The 23,365-nt window shown below is 35.0% G+C and overlaps 1 protein-coding gene across 1 annotated transcript in view; it reads left to right on the top strand.

Moving 5' to 3' along the window:
• WDR11 (WD repeat domain 11) overlaps positions 1 to 21,700 on the top strand; it is a gene marked incomplete at its 5' end in the record, with an annotated part of 35,865 nt that extends 14,165 nt beyond the window's left edge. Inside the window, 19 exons of the mRNA XM_010079511.1 lie at positions 1,398 to 1,482; positions 3,576 to 3,682; positions 5,843 to 5,918; positions 7,404 to 7,512; positions 7,838 to 7,962; positions 8,353 to 8,500; positions 9,009 to 9,115; positions 9,591 to 9,705; positions 11,398 to 11,569; positions 13,086 to 13,194; positions 13,996 to 14,058; positions 14,712 to 14,777; positions 15,473 to 15,644; positions 15,904 to 15,999; positions 17,319 to 17,484; positions 18,398 to 18,495; positions 19,456 to 19,601; positions 20,397 to 20,476; positions 21,543 to 21,700. Of these exons, the coding sequence (XP_010077813.1) occupies positions 1,398 to 1,482; positions 3,576 to 3,682; positions 5,843 to 5,918; positions 7,404 to 7,512; positions 7,838 to 7,962; positions 8,353 to 8,500; positions 9,009 to 9,115; positions 9,591 to 9,705; positions 11,398 to 11,569; positions 13,086 to 13,194; positions 13,996 to 14,058; positions 14,712 to 14,777; positions 15,473 to 15,644; positions 15,904 to 15,999; positions 17,319 to 17,484; positions 18,398 to 18,495; positions 19,456 to 19,601; positions 20,397 to 20,476; positions 21,543 to 21,700 (2,198 nt within the window). The remainder of the gene's footprint in view (positions 1 to 1,397; positions 1,483 to 3,575; positions 3,683 to 5,842; positions 5,919 to 7,403; positions 7,513 to 7,837; positions 7,963 to 8,352; positions 8,501 to 9,008; positions 9,116 to 9,590; positions 9,706 to 11,397; positions 11,570 to 13,085; positions 13,195 to 13,995; positions 14,059 to 14,711; positions 14,778 to 15,472; positions 15,645 to 15,903; positions 16,000 to 17,318; positions 17,485 to 18,397; positions 18,496 to 19,455; positions 19,602 to 20,396; positions 20,477 to 21,542) is intronic.
• Between the last annotated feature and the right edge of the window lie 1,665 nt (positions 21,701 to 23,365).

The raw sequence follows: 23,365 nt of genomic DNA, 5'->3' as shown, positions 1-23,365 counted from the left end.
AAACTCATCTAGATATTAGAATAGTTGCCAGTCAACACCAGTAAGAACTTTGAGTTCTCCCCATTTAAATCTGATTTTTCTGGCCTGCTCTTTCAGAACACATCACAGTGCATCCATACAGGCTGCTGTCTTTCTCTGCAGTCAGTGGATTGGAACAGTAGACACAGAGATAGGGTAATTTAAAGATTGTAGTAGGTTGTAAAATCAGACCTTCAGATCTGGGTTGTTCAAACATGCTCTTGATACATCTAAAATATCAGTTGATTCTGGGCTGCTCAGTCAAGGCTGTGTATGTTGTAAGTCGGACTTGGAAGATTTTTGCTATTCTTCAGGTTGCCTGTGCTATAGAGCCTTCTTAGGTTTTTGTACAGGGCGGGAGGGTATTGCGAAGGTGAGTGTTAACGCAGGAGCTTGCAAAGAGGATTTAATTCCAATAGTAAAAGCGCCGCAGTAGTGCATGTATGTATGTGTGCAGTTCTTGTAATACTTCTGTTATTATTGAGCTAAAAATACCATCAATAGTTGTGCTCTAAAATGTAGGCAAGCTGTCATTACATGGTGTGATGCTACTAAAATGTAACTTTTGATTTTATATAAGCTGTACCTGTTAAAACGGGTGAAATATAAAGATCAGGAAGCTAATAGGTAGGTATAAAGTTCATTTACAGCAAGGTCTGCAGCATTCGAGACTTAGGGTACCTGAATGGCTCTTCAGGCCATTCATAGAGCATAGAGGCTCTTCTTAACTCTGTCTCAGCTTAACCCAGGACACCATTGTTTAATTTAGTAAAGTTGATATGACTATAAAGAAAAAAGAGAAGAAAAAGTAAGTCTTCCTAGTGTCTAATAGAAAATTGTGACTTTCAGTGTTTGAGAAGGTTTTTGATCTAATTGAAGTTAATAGCTACTAAGTTATTGATTTGTAATTTGAAAGAGGTTGTTATTTCAGGGATCAGAAAGCAGAATTGCTTTAATGATTCAGTAAAATCTACCCATGATTCTCCCCTGAGGTTTTTGATGGATAACAGTTAATACTCTTCCTTAAGGCATTTACTCATCTTGAGTAATCAAAATAAAACGAAACATTCTTTTCTCCTGCAACTGAGTATGTTGTGGAAATGCAAGAAGAATGAATGAATGGATTTTCTGCAGGCTCTACAAATAGGTTCAGGAAAATGTCTTGATCCAAATAGATTTTGCTGCAGAGAACCCCAGAGGGTTTAATATTCAGGATTTAAACACTATAAATCAAAATACCATTTCTAAAATTGTAAAATATAATAGTTACAGATGGGGGGGAAAAAAGAGAGAAATAGCTGTGAGTCCTGCATTTTCACTGAAGTATGGAACAGAGGAATAAAACTGGTCTATATATTTTTTTAATTCTCTTTTTATAGGTACAAGTAATGGCTTTGTCCTGGTGTTTCATCTTACAAGCGGAGTCTTACACAAAGAGCTAAGCATCCATTCCTGTGAAGTCAAGTAAGATTTTAATTTTTAATTTCTACTAATTCTTAGGGGAAACAAATACTAAAATGTTGTACCAGCAGTGTGGGTGTCTTGTTTTGTTGTTAACGATACTCAAGAAAAGTATGCCTGTTGAGTAGTTCACCCTAGCAGTGTCTTTGCTCTGTATAAGCAGTAACTCTGACAAAATTAGAGTGAAAATTAGATTGAACTAAATATTTGAATTGTATCTGTGCCTGCTGATCTAGGATGCATATCAGCTACTTCCAGTTTCTTTAGTATATTGTAGTACAAAGTCTTTTTATCACAAGAAACTTTATTAGTGTCTTATTGATATAAGTGTCATGACTCACAGATTGTGCCCTTTGAAATGATTCTGGTTTGTCTGACAAAATTTGAACCCTTGGGGCTGAAACTGCTATTGAGACAGTTCTAACCCTAACAGAATTCAACATATTTTTTTATTTAGAAGATTTTAAAGACATATGTACCATGTTCAGCACTTAATTGTAATTTCTTTTTCTTAACCTTCCTCTTCTTAAAAAGGAAAAACTTGTTCCATTGCCGACATTTCACTTTTGGACACGCAGACCATACCCATACTTTTGAAGTACAAGGAAAATTCTTTTTAAATAGTAAAATTTGAAGCTGAAAGTATTTTCTGATAATATGATTGAGATTTTAATACAGTTTTCTGTAAGATATGGTTTTAGTTCTGGTTTTAGCTTTCCTTTTTTCTTATAATTCTTATAATTAATTTGAGTAGCAGCTGCCTTGTCATAAAGTCACAACAATCTATTCCCAATTAGAAAAGTCATTTGTGGTTTTATCAGCTTCAGTACACTCTATAGTTTGCTTGCATTGGAAAGATTAATCAAAACAGCTGAATCTTACCCCCAAAGCAACTGAGACAAGTTAAATGTTTAGAATCCCTGAAATTCATATTTTGGAAGAGTGAATCCAGCCTGAGAAATAGTTTACAGCTGAGTGTAACCCTTAATTCTAGTAGACAAAGATGTCTTGCAAATGGAGATATTTCAATAGTGAAGGCATTACTTGTTTCCTTCATTAAAACTTGAACCACTATCTTCCGATTCTCAATTTACATGTATGACAACAACAAAAATTTTAGTGTTTCGGGTGCAAGCAGTTAGCTAAGCTAAGGTTTCCTTTCGATTATGAGTGTCTTGGGTTTCTGTGGATCTTTATTGGTATTGACAGATGGGCAGCTGGCAGCAAAGAAGGACTTGTCCTGTTAAATCTGAGCTGATGAAAGAAGTATAGAAAATGCCTCAGGTCTTTGAACAAGAATGGTGAATAACTACTGGCAATAGCATGCATTACGAGTATTCTGTGCTTTTCCCAAAAACATAGTAGAATAATAGATAAAAATTAGAAAGGTGTCAGTATTCATATTTCTTCCATTTCAGAAAGCTCGCTGTATTTATGACCCTTCAGAGACTTGCAACGTTACAGGTTATTGCAATTGTGGATTTCTGTTCAATCATTCTTGTAATGTTTCAATTAATAATGGAACACTTCTCATCTTGTTTGAAATTTCATAGGTCCTGGTGGGAGAAGGACTGGGTCCTAAATCTTTAACTTTACTTGAGGATTGGGAATAAAGCTTCCCACTTCTTTAAAGCTTGAGCTAAAAAAAATAAAAATAAATATGGCTGTATCTTGTATGTGCAAAATATTATGGAAGTGCTTTTTGCTTTCACCAATCTACATTTCATTTAGGAAAATACTAGTTAATACAATGTGAGCTGGATTGACAGACAGTAAATTGTAAATACTGTCACTTATCTTTCTCATATTTCACATATATTCTTACAAAACAGACCATGATTTTACAACTGATGTAACAGAAGCCTTAGTTGTCCTGGAAGTAGGTCTGAAGTAATCTGTATTTGAAGGATTTGAGGAAAACCTCAATCCTTTTATTCATATGAAAATGAACTTGGGCATAGGTATATATTACAGCAGTCTCGATTTTCTTTTAGATTAGTTCCTAGATTTATTTTTTTTATTATTAAAGGGAAGAATATGCATTAAAAACCAAGTATTTTGGCTAATACATTGTATGCATTTTCTTCTGATGACAGGGGAATTGAGTGGATAAGCTTGACTGGGTTTATTTCCTTTGCCACATCAACACCTAACAATCTGGGGCTAGTAAGGAATGAGCTGCAGCTGGTGGATCTACCAACAGGTTAGTATTTCCTGAGAAATCTGTAGAAGAGGATGACAGATTTGCTAGGGAGTAACAAACAGAAGTTCTTACTACTTTCTTTTTTATTTTTTTACTCTTTTGTCAAGAGAAAGTAAGATAATAAAGAGAAGTTTTAACTGATTCTGCTCTTCTGTCCTTGTAAAACCACATAGTTTTCCATCTGGTGCTCTACAGACAGAACTGAAACACCATGTTTGCAGAGATGTCTGTAGCTTGAATTTATTAGAAGAATGAATGTGTGTCAGCAGGAGGTTTAGGACTGTTCACACAGCGTGGGTATTTGTGGTGTGTCTTGTTCACAAAATGCATATATTTCCAAATGTACTTTGTCACAGCTTACACCCATTGTTTCATGTGCACCTGAAATAGTGTTGAACCATTCATTGTGGTTTGTATCAACAACAGATAGTTTTTCAAGGCAGGCCAGACATATGGCCAGATTTTGAGTGTGTGCATAAATGTAAAACAGGTATTTCAATAATAAAATTGGATGCTCTTATAAAGAAATGGAAGAGTTAAAAAATAAAAAAAACTTTTAAAAAGATACAGTTGATAGCAAAACCAGCAGTCAGATCATGTGTGTTTTTCCCCTACTCTGGCCTTATAATGGATGACAAGTATATTTGTGACTGAGTCCAGTATTTGCATGATAGTAGGAGATATAATTTGGGAGATTAGACAGCCCAAAATAGGAAGCACTTCAATAATTGTAAATTATTTTTGAATGTGAAAACCTGAAGTCATTTAATTTCTAATTGAAGAGCTTGGCTTGTGTAACACATGGCTAATTCTGAATTGCTTTATGTAGCAGAAAGTGATTTTTTAACAGTTTTTTAAGCTTATGGAAAAGACTCAATTTTTGTATTCCCAGGGTGCTACACAAAGAGGCTATTCTTTTAACATGACAATATTGTAGTTTTTTTCTTAATAATGTCTTTTGTTAATTTGTTTAAAATCAAAACAGAAAAGATATGCACTTTGTAAAATTTATTTCATGTGAAATGGGATTTTGATTTTTCACTCATTAAGACGCTTATAAATGTAAGTAATAAAAACCTCAGTATCATATGCTGAGACCTCAGGATGTGGTTTGCTTAAAAATGTTACATTTCCTCTTTTAAAGCTGACAAGAAAGGCATAACTACTTAACTGTTGGTTTTTCCATCGCTAATTAGCCCAACTTTTGATTTTAGGGATAGGAAAACTGTACTGATTTATATGTACATCATGAACACTTTGACAAAATTCTCATTTATGTTTCTGAAAAACAATAAAGAAGAAAATTCCAGAGATATTTGATCACTAATGAAGAAAATAGAACTGGAAGGTTTCCTGTAGGCTGGCCTCTGACATGAGAGCTCTAATTAGTGTTGCTGAAAACTAGATTTATTCACCTAATTGGCACACGATAAGAAATTTAGCTATGACTAGCTACAAGAGTGGCTAGTTTGAAAACTTTCCTTGAAAGCTAAGGAGAATGAAACTTGTGTAGGAGATGCTGTGATACCCTGTTGTTTGTAGATAATTATTTATTTTCATGAGATGTGTGATACCTTTAATTCTGCAACACTTAGTACAGGTGGGTACAAAATTTTGTTGGGAATAAGATTATAAGTTCTTGGGGTTCATTCTTGTAGCTGGAAGGAAAGAGAGAATGGTCCTGCTGGTGTAGAATGAGTTACTGCTTCACCATGGAGATACTTTCAGACTTCTACATATTATGGCAGTGTTGATCTCACTTACAAAATTTGAAATCTACTCACGAATTTCCTCCTTGGGGAGTTGAGAGTATTTCTCATTGGCTTTGAGTGAAAGATAATAACTCTGAACTCTCTCTCTATATTTATGTAATGCTGATTATGCATCAATTTCAGTAGTTGTGCTCTGGAAGTGAGTCAGGTATTACATTAGACAGTAAAGTTTACATTATATATAGTCCTTTGAAAAGCAGTAAAACTTCAACAATGACAACAGTAATCTAAGATACAGCATGTCACTTGAAGATGTTCTAGTGTAGTTTGCGTACTATTTCTGTTTACAGAGTGGTGTATAAGCAGTGTTGTTTATGAAGTATTTCTATATTTATATTTAGTTCAGTAACTATTTCTGTTTTCTCTCATGTTGGTTTTTGTGTTCCAGGCAGGAGCATTGCATTTCGTGGGGAGCGAGGCAATGATGAGCCAGCTATTGAAATGATAAAGGTGTCTCATTTGAAGTAAGTGGATTAGCCTTGTGAAGTTTATAACATTTGCTGTACTGCATTAAGAGCCCAATGACTTAACAGAAATAAAAGAAATACCAGGAAAAACCACTCTAGAGAGTACAGAAAAATGTGCAAGAGCCTCAAGAGAAAACATACTGTAGAATATTAGTTCAAAATGCAAAAGCTGCGAATGATCCTGTGGTTGACTTTGCCACACACATCAGGATCCAGTCATGTTGTAAGATCAGTCATTACTATTTTAGTTCTTTTAAGAATTGTGATCACTGAATTGACACTTTAATAATATTATGGAGAACAAAAGTGCTAAGGAATTTTTGTAACCTTCAGTTATGTTATGAATTAATTTCCTTTTATGTAACATAAGCCTTATTTTAGAAGATTGGAATTAAAGGTGGGATGATTTTTCATGGGCTTAATTTTCCTAAGTATGTATTTCACACCTTTATAATGTCTACTGAAGAACCAGGTATGAGGCATACTTGTTTGAAAAATCAGCTGATAAATGACCCAAATTGCTTACCATCAATTCCTGCTTATTTTGAGATCAGGCCTATAGCAGGAGGCCCTGGTCTTTATAGTATCAAAAATAATAACAGTTGTACTCTGTGAGCACTTTACTTTCTTGTGTAAATATAATTAAAATAGTGTTGAATTTAATAAGGCATTGTCTCTAAATTTTGGACATTCTTGTCCTTTAGAATGGGGGGAAAAAATGTTCTCTGTCTTACATAGGAATATTTTCAGAAATAGGTATGTGTTCCAGAGAATTTGGAAGAGTTCAACCATATAATGGTTTTATTAATAGATTAAAAATTAAGAACAGCCGTCAGCTTAGATGAAGGTACTGTAGAATGTTAAGCGAGAGCAAGAAAGGATATATTTAAATAGAGATCAATGCAGTTGAGAAGAGTACAGAGGGGCTCTGCAGTTATAAGTTACATGGGAAAGTGTAAGATTGAAAGTGTTTTACTTGTCTAGCTCCACAGATGAAAGGTCTGAGGACATGAGTGACAAGTGGTTTAGTGTAAGAGGATTTTATGTTCATTTATCACTGGATTAGGGAAGTAGCATGCGCCTGGAGTAGAGAAGAAATCTATCCAACCTAAAGTCTTGGTATGTCTATCTGATATCTTGTGCAGTCATCAGTTTGGGGTGAATATGGCTGAATTAGAGGTGCTGCTGCTGTCTCTGAATTCCTTCCCTTGTCTCTTTTACAGTAGTTGAGCAGTGCCACCTGACAGACATTTCTAATTCTTTTAGCTTTGAAGGTGGACTCTTCTTCAGGCAGACTTGCACCTGAGTGACTCAAGGAAATCACTGACTTCAGAGTGGAATTTGAGCCAGATTAGTTTACTCTACTTTCTCTTAGTTTTTGAGGGTTTCTGGGGTGCTGATATGATCACCACATGTCAAGTCAAATACTCAAATTAAAATGGAATGATTACTTTTAAAGTAGTAAATTTTTATTTGTTTTAGGCAGTATCTAGCTGTAGTATTTAAAGATAAACCACTGGAGATCTGGGATGTTAGAACATGCACTCTGCTCAGAGAAATGTCTAAAAACTTCCCTACAGCGACCGCTTTGGTAAGGAATAAAATCTATTACTCAGTGTTAATTAGATGTATTGATATAGTATAAAAATCTACAAACAATTTTTTAGCAAAATGTTACTGTATCTGTAGCATACAGATAAGTGCTCTCAGCCTTTTGTTTTCTTCTGTCATCAAATAAATAGAGGCAGGAAAAAAGGAGGTACTGGTGGAAAAATTTGGTCGGCTCCTTGGGGGATGGAGGGAGGTATCACAGAAAGCAATTTTAATTTAAATCATTATAATTAACAGAACAATCCCCAGTAAATTCAGGGAGTAAACATTTGTCTTTTCCATTTTTCCTGGACAATTTTTTGCAGGAGTGGTCACCTTCTCATAACTTAAAAAGCTTGAGGAAGAAGCAGTTAGCAGCCCGCGAGGCCATGGCCCGACAGACGGTTGCATCAGATACTGAAGATAGCAGCGTGGAATCTTCTGTTATCAGGTATTTCTCATTCTGATTTAATGCTTTTCTGCATCCATTGTTGTTCCACTGTGTGCAATTGTTCTATAGAACACAATATTTTGGAATTGATTTGTGAGTACATACCAGGCAAAGCAATTTTACAGGTTTCTTTTTAGCTTTTTAGATGTGGAACTTTTACTGCTGAATAAGAGAAACAATGTACCTGTTTCTCTCAGGTGTGTCTGTAGCAGTCTATTAGCTACCTGGTTCTTGAAGTGAAACTCTTATTTGTCCCCGAACATTTCCACAAATGTATAAATGATTTATCTGTTGTTTGTGGTAAATCATTCTGAAGAAAATACACATTTTTATGCTGTTTCTGTGCATTCAAGAAAGAAATATTTGTGTCTCATTGCGTTCTCTTTAAAGCTTGTTACAGGAAGCCGAGAGCAAATCAGAACTGAGCCAGAACATTTCTGCCAGAGAGCACTTTGTGTTTACAGGTGCCGATGGGCAGGTTTATCATCTCACAGTAGAGGGAAACTCAGTAAAAGACAGTGCAAGAATTCCTCCTGATGTGAGTTCCAGTTTTCTGTATCATAGATGCTTTCATTTTTTTCTGCCAGAAAAAAAAAAATCAGGGATATGCGTTGTAGTGGTAAGGGGTCATTAATGCAGTAGTTTAAAATATGAAATAAAAGTTCCAATTTCAATAATGGTAGCAATTTTCTTTTCACATTCTTATAGTTTTTCTGTTGAAAACACTGTTGAAAACGCTGTTGAAATAAATTTTTTTTAATTAGGTCTGTCATGTTGGTGTTTCTGTGCAAGAAGAGATGGAGAAGTATTACCATGGCTTTAAACCTAAAATTTCTTACAAAGATGCCATTTGAAGCGTATTGTAGGAAGTATGGCTGACCTGATAAATGCTTATATTCAATAGAATTGTTTCTGTTTAACTAAGCAGAGTTTGGTCTATCATGTCATATAATATTTTTTTTTTTAAATACTAATGTTGAAAAGTTTATTCCTATGCTTGGTTCTATTAATCACGAGATTTTATTCTGCTTCTTAAATATTTCCAGGGAAGTATGGGTAGCATTACATGTATTGCCTGGAAAGGGGATATCCTGGTCCTTGGAGATGTTGATGGCAACTTAAACTTCTGGGATTTGAAAGCTAGAGTATCCAGGTATGAGTGCAAATTAAGTCTGATAAACATGACATAATGAGTGTTAGAATGTTTTTTCCCGCTTTTGTTTCTGTTGTTCACTGTAGGAGGTCATCTGTGGTGTTTGAGGGCACAAATGCAAGTATTTTAAAATAAAATTTCAGAAAATGTCCACTGTGTTACAATTCTCTACATTTCATCTTTTGTGCTTTCAGATGGAGTAACATTTTATCAAAGTTTCTCAAACAGATATCCTTCTTATGTTAAATCTGCAGCGGCTTCTGATAAAATGTTAGGTGTTGTAGTATTTATTTCAAGCATTTAATCCTTTTAGTTTTCATGATAATTAATATAGTCATTTGTGTATGTATATGTATATGGGTTGTTTGCCTTCTCAATCTGTACAATATCAGGATCTGCAACGTTCATGGGAAGGATTTAACTACCCACAATATTGGTTATAGAATGATTGATCCTAATCTTGTGCTTTTCTTAGGGGCATCCCTACACACCGAAGCTGGGTGAAAAAGATACGATTTGCTCCAGGGAAAGGAAATCAAAAACTTCTTGCAATGTACAACGATGGAGCAGAAATTTGGGATTCAAAAGAGGTAAGTGTCTGTTATTTTGATATGCACTTCTTTGCAAAATACACATATCACTTCTGAAAACCAGGACATCAGGGATTTAAGTGTTACTTAATTGTGATTTCTTGCTGACAGGTATGTAATAAAGTTGTATGGCTCTTCTCAGGAGACTTTTAGTACCTATAAAACATCTTTAAGCTGTCATCAATGAAAAGTACCTTTCACTCAGACAATGTCTCTGAGATACTTTTTGTTATTCTCTTGTAATGGTTTTTGAGGCAGACATTGGAAATTTAAGGGGGAGGTTTTAATCTGTGGACAAGAGAGTATTCTTACTACAGGTTTCTCAACTTGTGTGTGTATTCAACAATATGTATTCTTCAGTGCACGGATTTAATTTGTTAGGGAATACCAGAAGGCTAAACACTTGTTAATTAACATTGTCTAGCTTCTCATCTTATTCAAAAATTCTGTAGCAATGTTCACAAATCTTCTGGGGTTTGCTTCATAGGTCTTTCAGGGGATTATAGTGCCATGGGGAAGGAAAGATAATTGTATTGTTTTAACTTAGCCCCCCAGCGTACGTTCAGGTTATCATGGTGTGAAACAGGAATTTTAATTTTTTTCTGCTCACTTTGTAGTGAGCACCAACTCCAAACTCAGACACTTCATTTGAGCAGTATGAAACCCTCTGATTATAAGAGTTGGACAGCAAATATGATCAACAACTGTGAATTATGTAGGCAGAGTAGAATATTAACCCATGACTCTCTCCTTGAAGGATGTTTCAGTGTTTTTGATGCCATGGGATACTCTTCGTGTAGCTGTTCCCTCTCTTTTTCTGGGACTTTTTTCCTACATGAAAGCATTTAAAATAAATTCACATTTTCAGATGAAAATCTTTCAGAATATCCGCGGACATATTTTATAGTCTCAGTCCTATTATCCATAGAATCGTCGCCTTAGAACTTCACCTTTGCCTATCATCAGTTGTCCGATATTTCCACATTTTTCTCTAATTCTCCCAGTGCTAAGAGTAATCATGCTCTAGAGCTATTGCACCTTATTTCTCTCTGACTCCATGCATTTGTCTAGAACAAGTGAAAGGAAATAGCAGAACATTGATTGCAGCAGAGGTTTTATTAATATTTCATTATATTAATAATTGTAATGTTCTGTGATGCTGCTGAAGGGTTTATAACTACTAACATGTGGTTAAAGGGCAGTTAGAAGGTTTTGTTTATCTCTGTTTTGTTTGTGGACAATAAGTCATCCTATTCCCATAATATGTTAATAGTATGTCTAGACAAGTATTTATCAAGTATATGTTTATGAAGAGCATGAGTTAATTATGAGAACCTCACTTCCTTGGTGCACGTGTGCTAGATCAAGGACTGGAATTAAAGAGAGTGTGTTCTTTTCTACCAGTTTAACGTGGAAATTTTAGGTCAGAAAATATAACAAAAAGGCAGCTTTACAGCTGTGCTCAAAGGATCTTTTCTCATCTCTCAGTTGGGGAAAAATATTTTTTCAGGGAAAACATGTGCCCTCCTCCAAGGTTTCTGAATTCCCTACTCTCCAGAAGAGACCATCATTAAAATGACTTATGACTGGCTTCACCTTTTATTGTAAATTTTGTGGTATGCCCTATGGACATGTGACAGTCTTACACGGTGTGATGGAGAGCCTACTAAAGATGAAAAATAACTTTTCAAGGTACAAATGGTGAGCAGCTTAAGAAGTGGAAGAAACTTCAATTTCCGAATCCTGGATGTGGACTGGTGCACTTCAGACAAAGTGGTCTTGGCATCAGATGATGGGTGCATTAGAATTCTGGACTTGTCCATGAAAACATCATGTTTTAGGATGGATGAGCAGGACTTATTAGGTATGTTGATTTCTTTTTTTCTGTTGAGTGCTAGATATTTCGTTTTAAAGGTGGACCATAAAAACATTCAGCACTTCCATTAGTACAGGGAATTGTCATATGTAGAGGGTCAGGTGTCCCTGCTGTGGTTTTCAAAGATGCAGATAAGTTTTGTAGGCTTAGGGAACATGAGTGGCTTTTTGGTACAAGTTTAATCTCCTAAATAAACTGCACTTTTTAATATCTGAAGTGGAATATAAATGAACAAATAAGAGGCTTTTTCTACAGATATCTAGCAAGTTGACCTAAAGACCATCAGTACATCAGTATGATATCAGTACTGACATCACTGGTATTCATAATGATTTTGAAACATCTGTTAACATGTGTAAATATCTTTTCTGATATTTCTAGATACCGGAGGTGGTTTGTTTCATTGCTTTTCAAAGTAATTTTCCCACTGAACCCTAAAATAGGAGTATTAGCACTGTTTGACTTTTTTTTGCCTTATGTTTAAGAAGGTAATTTAAATATTTAACCATTTAAATAGTTAAGTGAGCAACATTTTTCTGTTTTTTATTACTGGTGTTCCAAACAACTGCTGTTGTTTTGGTCTTTTTGGTCAATCTTTCTTTTAGTCTTACAATTTCCTAAAAACATGTAGATTCTGAACAAGGCGTAATAAAGTTGCGATGGGGAGCTGTGGTGTGGGATGTTTGAGGAAACACGTAATTGATTGCAGCAGTTTTTACTGTCAAATTAGTGTTCTGTAATGTTAAGCTATAAATGGTAAAGTTCTAAAACCAAACACACTGAAATTAAGATATGCCAGGGTTAAGGTTGCCTGTGATTTAGCTGTTATTTTAATTACAAAATTACATTTAGAAGATCCCTACATCATTCAGTGCGTATGAAGTACAGGGAATTGCTGAATATTTCATAATGTGCTGGTTGGTGCTTGTTCTACTCCTAAGTCACTTGGTAACCCAAGCCTTGTACTGAATACAGACTTACCGACCTTTAAATTTGTACAACAACAGTTATCACGGTAATTTTTATCTTCTTTTCTAATATAGACATGTATTAAACTTTACAACATCCATTTTGGATGATGGGTGTTAATCCTTGTATTATACTGTGATTGCAAAGTAAAACTAAAACATGCATTATGGTACATTTTGATATAGCTGCACTTATTTTCCAGCATGTCCTTGTGGTAGCAATAATCATCATATACAGCTCTACTTAATGCCAGTATAGTGTATTCCAGCAGTCTATGGCTAAATTCAGTATGGTGTCCTGTAGTTCTCATTTGAGCATGGTTGGTAATGATGTACCTTCTATGAACTGTTTCTGCTTGAGTGTAAAGATAAGCTTTTATGTCTAGTAGTCCATGCTATATATATGAAAATACTGTGATTTGTGATGTTCTTCTGGTGCTTGCAAAAAAGGTGGTAACATTTAATGGTTACTGAACACAGTGATATAGCTGTGTTACGTTAACTACTTAACAATAAATCTTTTCCTTTTGTTTCAGAACCTGCATGGTGTCCCTATCTGCTTGTTCCAAGGGCTTCATTAGCTTTAAAAGCATTCTTGTTGCATCAGCCATGGAATGAGAAATATTCTCTAGATATTACAGACATGTAAGAGGAAATGTATCTATATATAAAATACTACTACTTTTTAAATCCTTCATTTTTATTAGTCTTTCTGTGCAAATAAGTGTTAGATGTGTAAGTTTCCTCACTCTTTGGGACAGTCAAAAAGATAATAGCTTCATATTTATTACTAAAAGTAGTAAACAGAAAAGGCTGTAAGGTCAAGTATTTTATTTCTGTTGACTTTCAGTAGCCCTTGGCTATTGAAAACTGCCATCTGCTTTAAGGTACTGGCAATATTTTTATGTCATTTACAGGTTATGTTACTTCAGAGAACAACTGTGTGTTCTCTTTGTTCAAGAATGTAATGTAAGAACAGAGTTGTTTCCTGAAGCATAATTGAAAGTGTTAGTCTAACTGATGGCCTAATAGGCCTGTCTTTGCTTTCAGTGAGCCATGCTTCACCTCATAGTAGGAGCACCTTCTATGATGTATCCTTCATCATGTTTTGTACTTTTGGTGGTCACACGATAATGGGCTAGGCATTGTCATTTTCATTTTCATTAATTTCAAGGTTAATGAGTAAAAGAAAAGAGAGAAAAGAAAGATTGGTGGCACTGACTGTGAGGTTGAGAGAAAGCAAAAACAATCTTTCATTACTCTTTTGGAACTAGTAGCCAAAGAATTTTGTATGAATGGATTACCATAAGAATTTGAAAGATCGTTTCCATAGATGTTCTTGTCTTTTTCTACTACCAGTAATACTTTTGCATTTCAGATAATTCTGTTATTTTGGTAATATAGGAAACATTTTTCTTTTTTTTTTTTCTTTTTCTTTTTATACAGTGATTATCCAGAGAATGAAAATATTAAAAACCTTCTTCAAGAGCAGTTGAATTCACTGTCCAAGTAAGAATTTTCATATTAATATTTGAGTAAGCTAGAGAATTCAGAGAAGGCAAAAAAACTTAGAGTAATGTTCAATGCTTACACAGATAACAGGTTTTGACATTCCATTTAAACTATGAAAATTACATTTAAAGGTAGTAAACACAAGTTTTTCCATTTTCCTTTTGTCCTTTCCTTTAGTAAGATGGAAAAGAAAATTTAGCGTGTTTTTATCCAGTCTGAAACATATGTGGAAAATTCAAGTTCATGCACGTGGCTCTCTTATGCTATGGCACTACATGGTTGCAAAATTATTTGTAATTGAATTAATCTTGTAATTTGTAGAACCATTGCAGACTAATTTGTAGCTTTATATACACCCTTGTGGTTGTTCCTTTTATTACAAGAATAAGATGTTTCTGATGGCTGTGCTATTTGTATTTAAGCTGGTAGAGTGACTTGCTCCTTAAGATCAATTATATTTCAAATTATGTGTGCTTCCTGTTGTAATTGTTTTGATAGGTGCATTTTTTCATTTCAGAAAATAAATTATGCATTTTTGGTTTTGATTTTTTTCAACTTCTAGGTGATTTATCTATTTGTGTTCAAAAACCAACCAAACAAAAAGCTTGTACAACATTTTACAGATTATTTGTGGCCTTGTCTTTTTGCAGTGACATAAAGAAACTTTTGCTTGATCCAGATTTTACTCTCTTGCAAAGATGTCTCCTAGTTGCCAGGTAGTAGAGAATTCAGATAAGTATATCAGATGTTTCCTAATAAAATCTTGATCCTATTAATACATACGAATGTGCAGAAGTTTAACTACTCAACTAATTCTCTTTTACCTTGATACAATTACTAAAGTACTTTGCTTGTTGGATGCAAAGAACTTCTTTCAGTCTTGGTGTTACTTTCATAAATGCAGCTCTGCAAACTACATTATATTTAGTTGTATAGTGCTCAGAAATGTAATTCAGAACTTTGCAACACAGGATAGATTACATGCAAACAGGGGAACACCTGTTTTTTGTTTCCAGTATATTTGTTGTGTGCTGTTCTTCTGCCTAAACTGTAGCTAATTTTAGTCTGTCTATATTCAGAGATGTTTTTCAAACTTAATAACTTTCTTGTAGTTGAAAGGGGATATTAGTGTTTAAGTGTCAAATAATAATAAAATGCCAATTTCCACATATTTATATACTGAACATTCACTGAGTTTAATTGCTATTCTAACAATCTTCTGGCCAACCTCTTACCTATCTAGCTTGCTGAGTGTCGTTCCTATTTCTTTTCTTGTAGTTTCAAAGTACTGGTGGTGCCCACAAGAATGCATGGTCTTTGTGAAAAAAAAAATATTTGAAATGTATAATATTTTTATGTGGCATATGAAAAAAACCACACGTATTTCACGTCCTGGTTTGTGTCTTCTCAGACTGTATGGGGATGAATCTGAACTGCATTTCTGGACTATTGCTGCCCACTATTTGCACAGCTTATCCCAGGAAAAGCATGCAAAACCAACAGACACAACTATCCTTCAAGAACAGCTGGTTAACCCCTTGGATATATGCTATGACATACTGTGTGAAAATTATTACTTCCAGGTACTTCAAGGAGTTCAAAAATAATAAGACTGTCAGCACAATAAATGCTCAGCATTGTAACCTTCTTATTCTTACAGCTTTTCACTATCCATATTTCACTTTTATAAGTAACATATCATGCCACTCTGGATTAAATCACTCCCTATTATTTAAAAATAGGGGGTGTTCCAAAAAGTCTCAAAACACTTCTGTATCTTTTAAATGCTTTGTTTTATTTCTTATGGTAGTCTTACATTTAAAATAATTTTCCTTCATGCAGAAGTTCCAACTTGAAAGGGTAAATCTCCAGGAAGTTAAGAGATCAACGTATGATCATACCAGGAAATGTGCTGATCAGCTGCTTCTCTTGGGCCAGGTTTGTGGGTAATATTTGAGTTTTTTATTCTTCTTCCCTGTCCATTTTAAGTACTTATCCTGTTAAAATTTTATCTAACTCATATGTGTTGTTTCATGCTTTTATTCAGGCAGTGCACAGTTTTTGCTGTCTTAATATGTTATTACACTGCAGACTCTGTGTGATGACATGGTATGCGGTAATGTTTGGTGTTACCTGCTTCAGTCTGTTTCATTTTCGTGGGAACCCTATAAAAATCTTTCTTTCCATCTTGTGACTAGAAAAGAAAAATTACATTTTGAGCTTCCCAGAAATAACTAAAATCAGACAACTTTGCGATAACTCAAGACTACACTTAGTAGTCTCATTTTAGGTTACAAAGGATGTGCCTAAGCTTTTGGCAGCTCTGTACTGAGCAGTGAGCCATTGTACAGAGCTGCCCACTGAGACCCTGATAGGAGTATTTTTGCATTTGTACAATATATATCTGTGCTGCATCCATTTCCAAAAATAGCTTTCATATTACTAGCTTGAACTTAAGTGATTTCTGTGCCACTTTACGTTTGAGCATGACAACAAATGTAACCAATAAAAAATGCCAGAAATATTTAGTCTGTAGATAGTCTGTTTAAAATGCCAGTTTCTTGAAATTTTAAAACGACAGTTTACTGAATCACTGTACTGAATTTTAATATGTATTTTATGTGGCTTTTCATTATTTCTGTAATTATCTAAGCCATCAGCTTGACTGACCTCACTAAATTGACCTCTCTAGAAGTTAGGCATCTCATTTTAGTAACAGAGATGACATGCCTGCAGTGATCCATTACATTCAAAGACAGGTGCCTGCAGCCAGTGTAATGAGCCCCACTGATTAGATGCTTAGCTGTAGCTAACATTTTAAATGGATGAATTCCACCTTTGTTTTAAAATATCTGGTATTGAATCACTTCTTGTCAACCTGGCCAGTTTCTGCGTATTTACAATTTTATGTCTTGTCTGCCTTTTTTAAATGCTTCTCGTCCTTTTATAACTTTGCAAAAGTTTATGTAAACAAGGAAATAGTATTCTGAATTAAATTTTTCTTTGGCCTCTTCTTGAAATGTTAGTCCATGATTAAACATTATGTTCGTTATGGATTTTTAAATGCTATCCTTTCTATTTCAATAAAGTATCTGTAGTATGTTAATTTTTACTGTGGTGATAGATATTTTTGTAGTCTGTTTTAGAATAACTTTCATTTTTATTTGTTCCATGTCTTAAAAAAGGTAAAAATATAAAGACTTTTAAACAAAAATGAATATGTTGTGTTCAAAGTTGTATTTTTTTTCTCTTGCCAGACTGACAGAGCAGTGCAACTACTGTTAGAAACAAGTTCAGAGAATGCACATTATTACTGCGATTCACTCAAAGCTTGCTTGGTCACAACTGTCGCCTCATCGGGTCCATCTCAAAGTACCATTAAACTGGTAGCAACCAACATGATAGCCAACGGAAAGCTTGCAGGTAAAATGTGACTTGAATTTTGCATTTGCTTATCAACTAGTAACTGTGATCACTATTAAGGCTGCTAATGGACATGGAAGAGGAGAAAGTCCTATTGTAATAGACCTTATATGTTGCATATGTTATAGTATGCATGACCTACAGTAATTAACGCAAAAATGATCAGTAACTCTGTTATAAAGTTCAACTTGTTTTGATTCGTTTTCATTGGAAAACATATTTTTGGAGTAATTCTCTTAGCAATTGTCTGCATGAAAAGAGGCTGAGCACGTAAAGCTATGTATTTTCCACTTTCCTAATTAAAGAATTAGTTAAAAATTGGTGTCTTATTACTGAAGTTGAAATATGGACTTAGTCTCCTTTCCAGTTCAGAACTTGTTTCATAAAGTGTGTTTTGTTGCATGTAGAGGTTAATTTTGCTTAACGCAAGAGATGTTCACTGTGTCATGATTGACTGAAATATTCAAAGCTGTGCAGGGAAAGTACAAATGTCTGTACTTACCTAGAAAAAACACTTTCCACTGTGTAGAGAATTAACACTTCACTGTTAATAATTACACTATGGACAGCATTAAAATAAAAGATTACTTATGAAATCTATTTATTTGATTTACAAAGATCATTATCTCCTTATGATGAGAAATCCAGTGAACTCCATGTCAGCTGTGTTTAGGACAAAGACAAATGAGAGTTTTGTGAGCTCCTTCTAAGCTCTGTAGCCGAGAAACAAGATATCATAGCTGACACCCAGGTTATATGGAGAGCAGGGTGGTAGAAATTACGGTTTTTAAACATCTTCGTATGCTAAGAAGATTATAGAGATCCTTTTTCTGGGGATGAATGATCTGCTCACACTTACATAGCAGCTCTTTTTTCCCTTAACTTATTATATAGTGTGCTTTTTATTTTCCAGAGGGTGTACAGTTACTGTGTCTGATCGATAAGGCTGCTGATGCCTGTCGCTACTTGCAAACTTATGGTGAATGGAGTGGTGCAGTGTGGCTTGCAAAGGTATGTAATTTCTCAATTTTCAGTTTGCTAACATAAATGACCTTCTTAGTATATGTCGGTATGAAGGCTGATGAGGGTGCTAAATTTCTCCAACGTTAAAAACCTGAAATATCATAATCAGTTCTTTCCATGTGTTAAACGAGCCAATGACATTCAATCAGTGTTAACAGGTTCTTCTTCAGGCTTTTGACTATAGAGGACTGCCCTCATCCAAATGACAGGAATAGGGCCTAAAAATGTTTGGAATACTCAATTTTCTAATTTTTGAGCAGTGGTTTGTAAAGTTGCATGTAGCTGCAGCAGTACAGAGTTCATAATAAACTACAAAAAACCACTCCTGGACGTGGAGTAATGAGGCAGTGACTTTGTGCTGAGCTCCATGTAGCGTGTGTGCTGATTTTAAAGTTAACACCAACCACAAAAATTTTCATCAACTTCTGTTTTTGGTATGCAGACGTAATTACAGTAAAGTACCTAGACACAGCATTAATTCTCCAAATTATAATGAACAGGAGTCAGTAAGGATGATCTTTCAGTGTCTCTAAGTAAAGTTTCTGTTATGTTTCCTACAGAAAGTGTGGAAAAAGTTGTACTCAAATTTTCTAAGTGAGTGAACCCCGCTCTTAAGAAAAGTAAAGATGTTTTATCCTTAGAACTTCAGTGTAGGATAAAGGTTCCTAATTTCGTAATACTTGAGGTTTTAGAAAAGCCTTGTAGTAAAAATAATGTTAATCACGTGTAAATGTGGAGCGACCCAAGTATTTTTGTACCTATATATTTCTAATTTTCCCTTGTATTGTATTAATTCAAGGGATAAGTGTACTTTTTCTAATAATACTGGTAATTTCAGATGCTTTTATTTCTGCCTAAGGTGTTTCACTGGAAAAAATGAACCAGAAGCAGAGTGCTGTCTTTATCTATCAGCTGAGAATTTGTAACTGGCTTTCCCATCTCTTAAAGGTTCGTTTGAACTCAGAGGAGTGTGCTGATGTGTTAAAGCGTTGGGTAGATCACCTTTGCTCTCCACAAGTCAACCAGAAGTCTAAAGCCATTCTTGTCCTCTTGTCACTTGGATGCTTTACAAAAGTTGCAGAGATGTTGCACAGGTAAAGATAAAGCAGCGCAATATGTATTTTGTCATGTTGAAAATTGTTGTTTAAGCATTTGTGACTCAGAAGTCAAGCGGGAGGGAGGGAGCCTGCAGTTTGATTTCTGACATTTGTTTCTATTTTAGCATGTTTAATTTACTTTAACCTCAATAGTGTGTCGTTTCTGTATGCTGGAACGGATGGTTTTGTTCCAATTTCAGGAAATATACTAGCATTTAAATTTTCTGCAGGCTTTCAGATTGCTAGCACCCATGGACCAAGCAGTAACAATGTATAGTAGCCATGATTATTTCGGAGTAAGTTGAGCCTTGGTCTTTCAGAAAAGTTGCATCAAATGTCAGTTGCTTGAGTGCAAGGAGGATGGAAAAAGCTTGGGGAGAGGCCAGTGCCAGACTGATGGGTGCAAGAGGAGCCCGAGGCAGCACTTGGGAGCAGTATGACCTGTTCCTACATCCTGCCTGCGAGCAGGGTAGTGGCACTCAGCGCTGGCATGTTGTAGTGAACACTCAAGGACTGTGAAGCATGAAGATGCAGAAAGCATGGTAGAGCAGCATTGGAAACTGAGAGCAGTGTGTGCTGTGGGGTGTGAATATGGGCCATAGTAGCAGGTAAATGGTGATACTGTTGAACCTTGGTGATGATCTTGTTCAGCCCTCAGTGCAGTGATTTGCCGCTCCAGACACAGGCGCAAAATTTTAGAAAGTCTCTGTGCAAGTGTGATGCTATGTTCTGGAATATTTTTCTGTTTTCCTGTCCTAACAAATTGTTCTCTTTTTTTTTCCCATTTAACAGCATGAGGTACTTTGATAGAGCAGCTTTATTTGTTGAAGCTTGTCTGAAGTATGGGGCATTTGAAGTTAATGATGATACAAATATCCTTTTTCTGAAATCCTGGTTTTGCATCTGTGTACAGTGCATATGCGTGAGCCAATTTTAGATTAACTAGTCTGCACAGGAACAGGGGTTCCTATTTTTATTTTCCAGGTTGAGTACTTTGAAGAAAGTATGAGGAAACAAGTGAAAAGGAGTCATTTGCATAAATCCATAACATTTTCTCCTCCTGATGCTCTGTGAGGCCAGTGGCACTGCAAAACAAAAGGTGAAAAAAAGAAACATAGGAGAGAAAAGAACAGCTGGTAGAATGTTCTTTGCAGAACATGAAAATTATTACTGCAGACTGTGTAGTGGATTCAGTGGTGCAGTTATCTTTCGAACACTGTATCTCAGGAAAAATAAATCCCTTAATTGAACACTTCTATTCACCTACATACTGTTTTAGTGATTGAAGTCCTTTATGAAGGAGTCAGTTCTGAGACAGTGAAAAAAAAGAAAATTACAGGTGCAGATCAGGTGAGCTGGAAATGTAGTAAGTATTTTAATAGGTTTTCTAAAGTGTTGCTCACTGCAGTCTGCACATCTGACCTGGTGTTCAGAAGCTCTGAAGAGTTGCTCTAACTTTTGTGGTTAGGTATATGCAATAAATAATGATACATGTGTAAGTAATACCTGATTGTGTTTCATGGAGTCATCACTGATGTCAGCTTGAAAATAAAAAAAAAAAAAAAAGTCACTAATAAGTCATATGGATAACTCCAGATACATCTAATTAATGAACAAATCTTGCAGTATGACCTTATAATTTCTTTGTTTCTTTTGCAAGTTTTAACATTGCATTATGGTAGGTACTTGCGCTTATCTGAAATATATCTGCTTTAACTTATAGCACTCTGCATATTGCCCAATAAGTGGTAATATGCATTCAGTTGTAGAATTTAAAGCAACATTCTTTTCTGTGTGCTAAAAAATATTGGATTAGCTCAGTTGGCAGCAATGTTCAGCACTTTCAGCTTGGGAGAGCTAAGGAGTGAGCAGAAGAAAAAACATCCTGAGTTTTGTCATTTTGCTGTTCATTTGTGTTTTCCTTAATGTTTCATCTACATAAATTGATCCATGTTGTGTATGCAGATTATGCCAGAAGCTTGAAGCTCCTGGGCTTTAAACAGGGAGCTATTCTTTTTGCCTCAAAAGCTGGAGAAACTGGTAAAGAGTTACTGATTGAGCTCAAGCAGCCTAAAGAGGAAGTGACACAAGACTAAGAATTTTATGTTTATGAGGAGATTTGGATCATCTATTAGTCTGAGATTCCACTGTGTGAAAATACGTTTTTCTCTTGAATCACTGTAATAGCGATATGTGTGATTTGAGCAAATGTTAAGTGTGCACGGAGGCAAGATTAGGAACTGGTTTATGTTTATTTTTATGTTAAAATTGTCTTAATTTTCACGAGAGGGGAGGAAGCCTATGATAAAATTTTACAAGAATATTTCCAACTTTTCAACTGCAGCAGAAATAAAATTTTAAAATGTGCTGAAAGAGTTCTATACCTGTGTAAAAGTAACTCCATTACTCTAGAAATCAAGTCTTTACAGTTCTTCACTACTGTTGTATTTATATATATAAGTGATTCAATCTGTACCATAAAAATATAAATATATTTAAAGAATAAATACAGATCACAAAACACACAGTTCTCTCCTGGAACATCGTGTTTTCTCAGTCCAATTTTTGTGTTTAAAACGAATGTTATTTTAAATCAGTTCACTGTATTGTCATTTTCATAACTGTCATAACAGTTTCATAACTGTTTCATAACTTTCATAACATAAAGAACATAGGATCTTTAACAAGTTTGCTTACAAAAGTCTTTTAACATTCCAAAAATCCATGAAACATCCTTTTTTCAATTAAGGTATTGTTATATTCTGTGTTAATCTTCAGTCTGCACTCCCTGCATAGCCTAGGGACTAAATTCTGCCTCGTGTTGAGTGGTTCATGGGATCAATGGATGGGAGAAGATCCTACCTCAAAAGCAGCAAGGTAGGCTCCTGCAGAATATTCAGGAGACTGCTAACGCTGTCTCCACAGTTATTGCTTTTTGTTATTTGAATGTGTGATTAACAATAGGTAAAAAAAGTTCTGTGGAAAGCCAAAAAGCTGGCTTTTTGATTAGATACTTTTTATGCTAACACATCTTATGGTCCAGATACTTAAGAATGCCATCGATAACATCTTTTCTCATTTTTGTGCCAGTATGTGTGTATTTAAGTACTTGTTTTCATTTTACTGTTTCTTACTTTAGATATATCTTTTCTATTTATTACTGATTTTAGCTGAGGAGTGGATGGGGATGTTAAATTGCCCTTGCAAACTGAAGACTGCGGCATGTCAAAATTGGCTAAAATAAAATTATTCTTTTTACCTGAAGTTTAGTACACAGTAGTGAAAAGAATCACATTATGTTGAAGGTCTCTCATTTGAACGTAGTTCATGGCTTGTCTAGTTAAAGTAACAGTGCATTGGATTCTCCTTATGTTCGAGTATTTGTGGATGTGTATCCTACACTCCTTCCTGCAGGAGCACCAGCTTTGGGACATCTCCAACTCCATAAAACTTTTAGTTCAAATCTAAAATGGCATTTCTGATAAACTTTGAAAGTTTAGGCTTTTCAATACTGATGTTTTTTGTACAAATTGAAAATGTGAGTTTGATAATTCTACATAGTGTTTTAACTGCAGTGTATCCTATTTCTTCTTGCCACATCTTACATGCACCATAAAATACTTTCTGTTCAATGTATTACAAACAATGGTTATATCGTTACTTTAGCTTGGGAAAATAAGTGTACGGTGAAATTTGCCTTAAGGTGACCAGCAGAGTTGAGCAAAACTAACTGCCATTAATGGTGGCCTAAATTCCGTTTC

This window comes from Pterocles gutturalis, unplaced genomic scaffold, assembly GCF_000699245.1.
Source record: "Pterocles gutturalis isolate BGI_N339 unplaced genomic scaffold, ASM69924v1 scaffold3559, whole genome shotgun sequence".
NCBI lineage: Eukaryota > Metazoa > Chordata > Aves > Pterocliformes > Pteroclidae > Pterocles > Pterocles gutturalis.
Note: the sequence above shows the minus strand (reverse complement) of the source record. Positions and strands in the feature narration are given on the sequence as shown.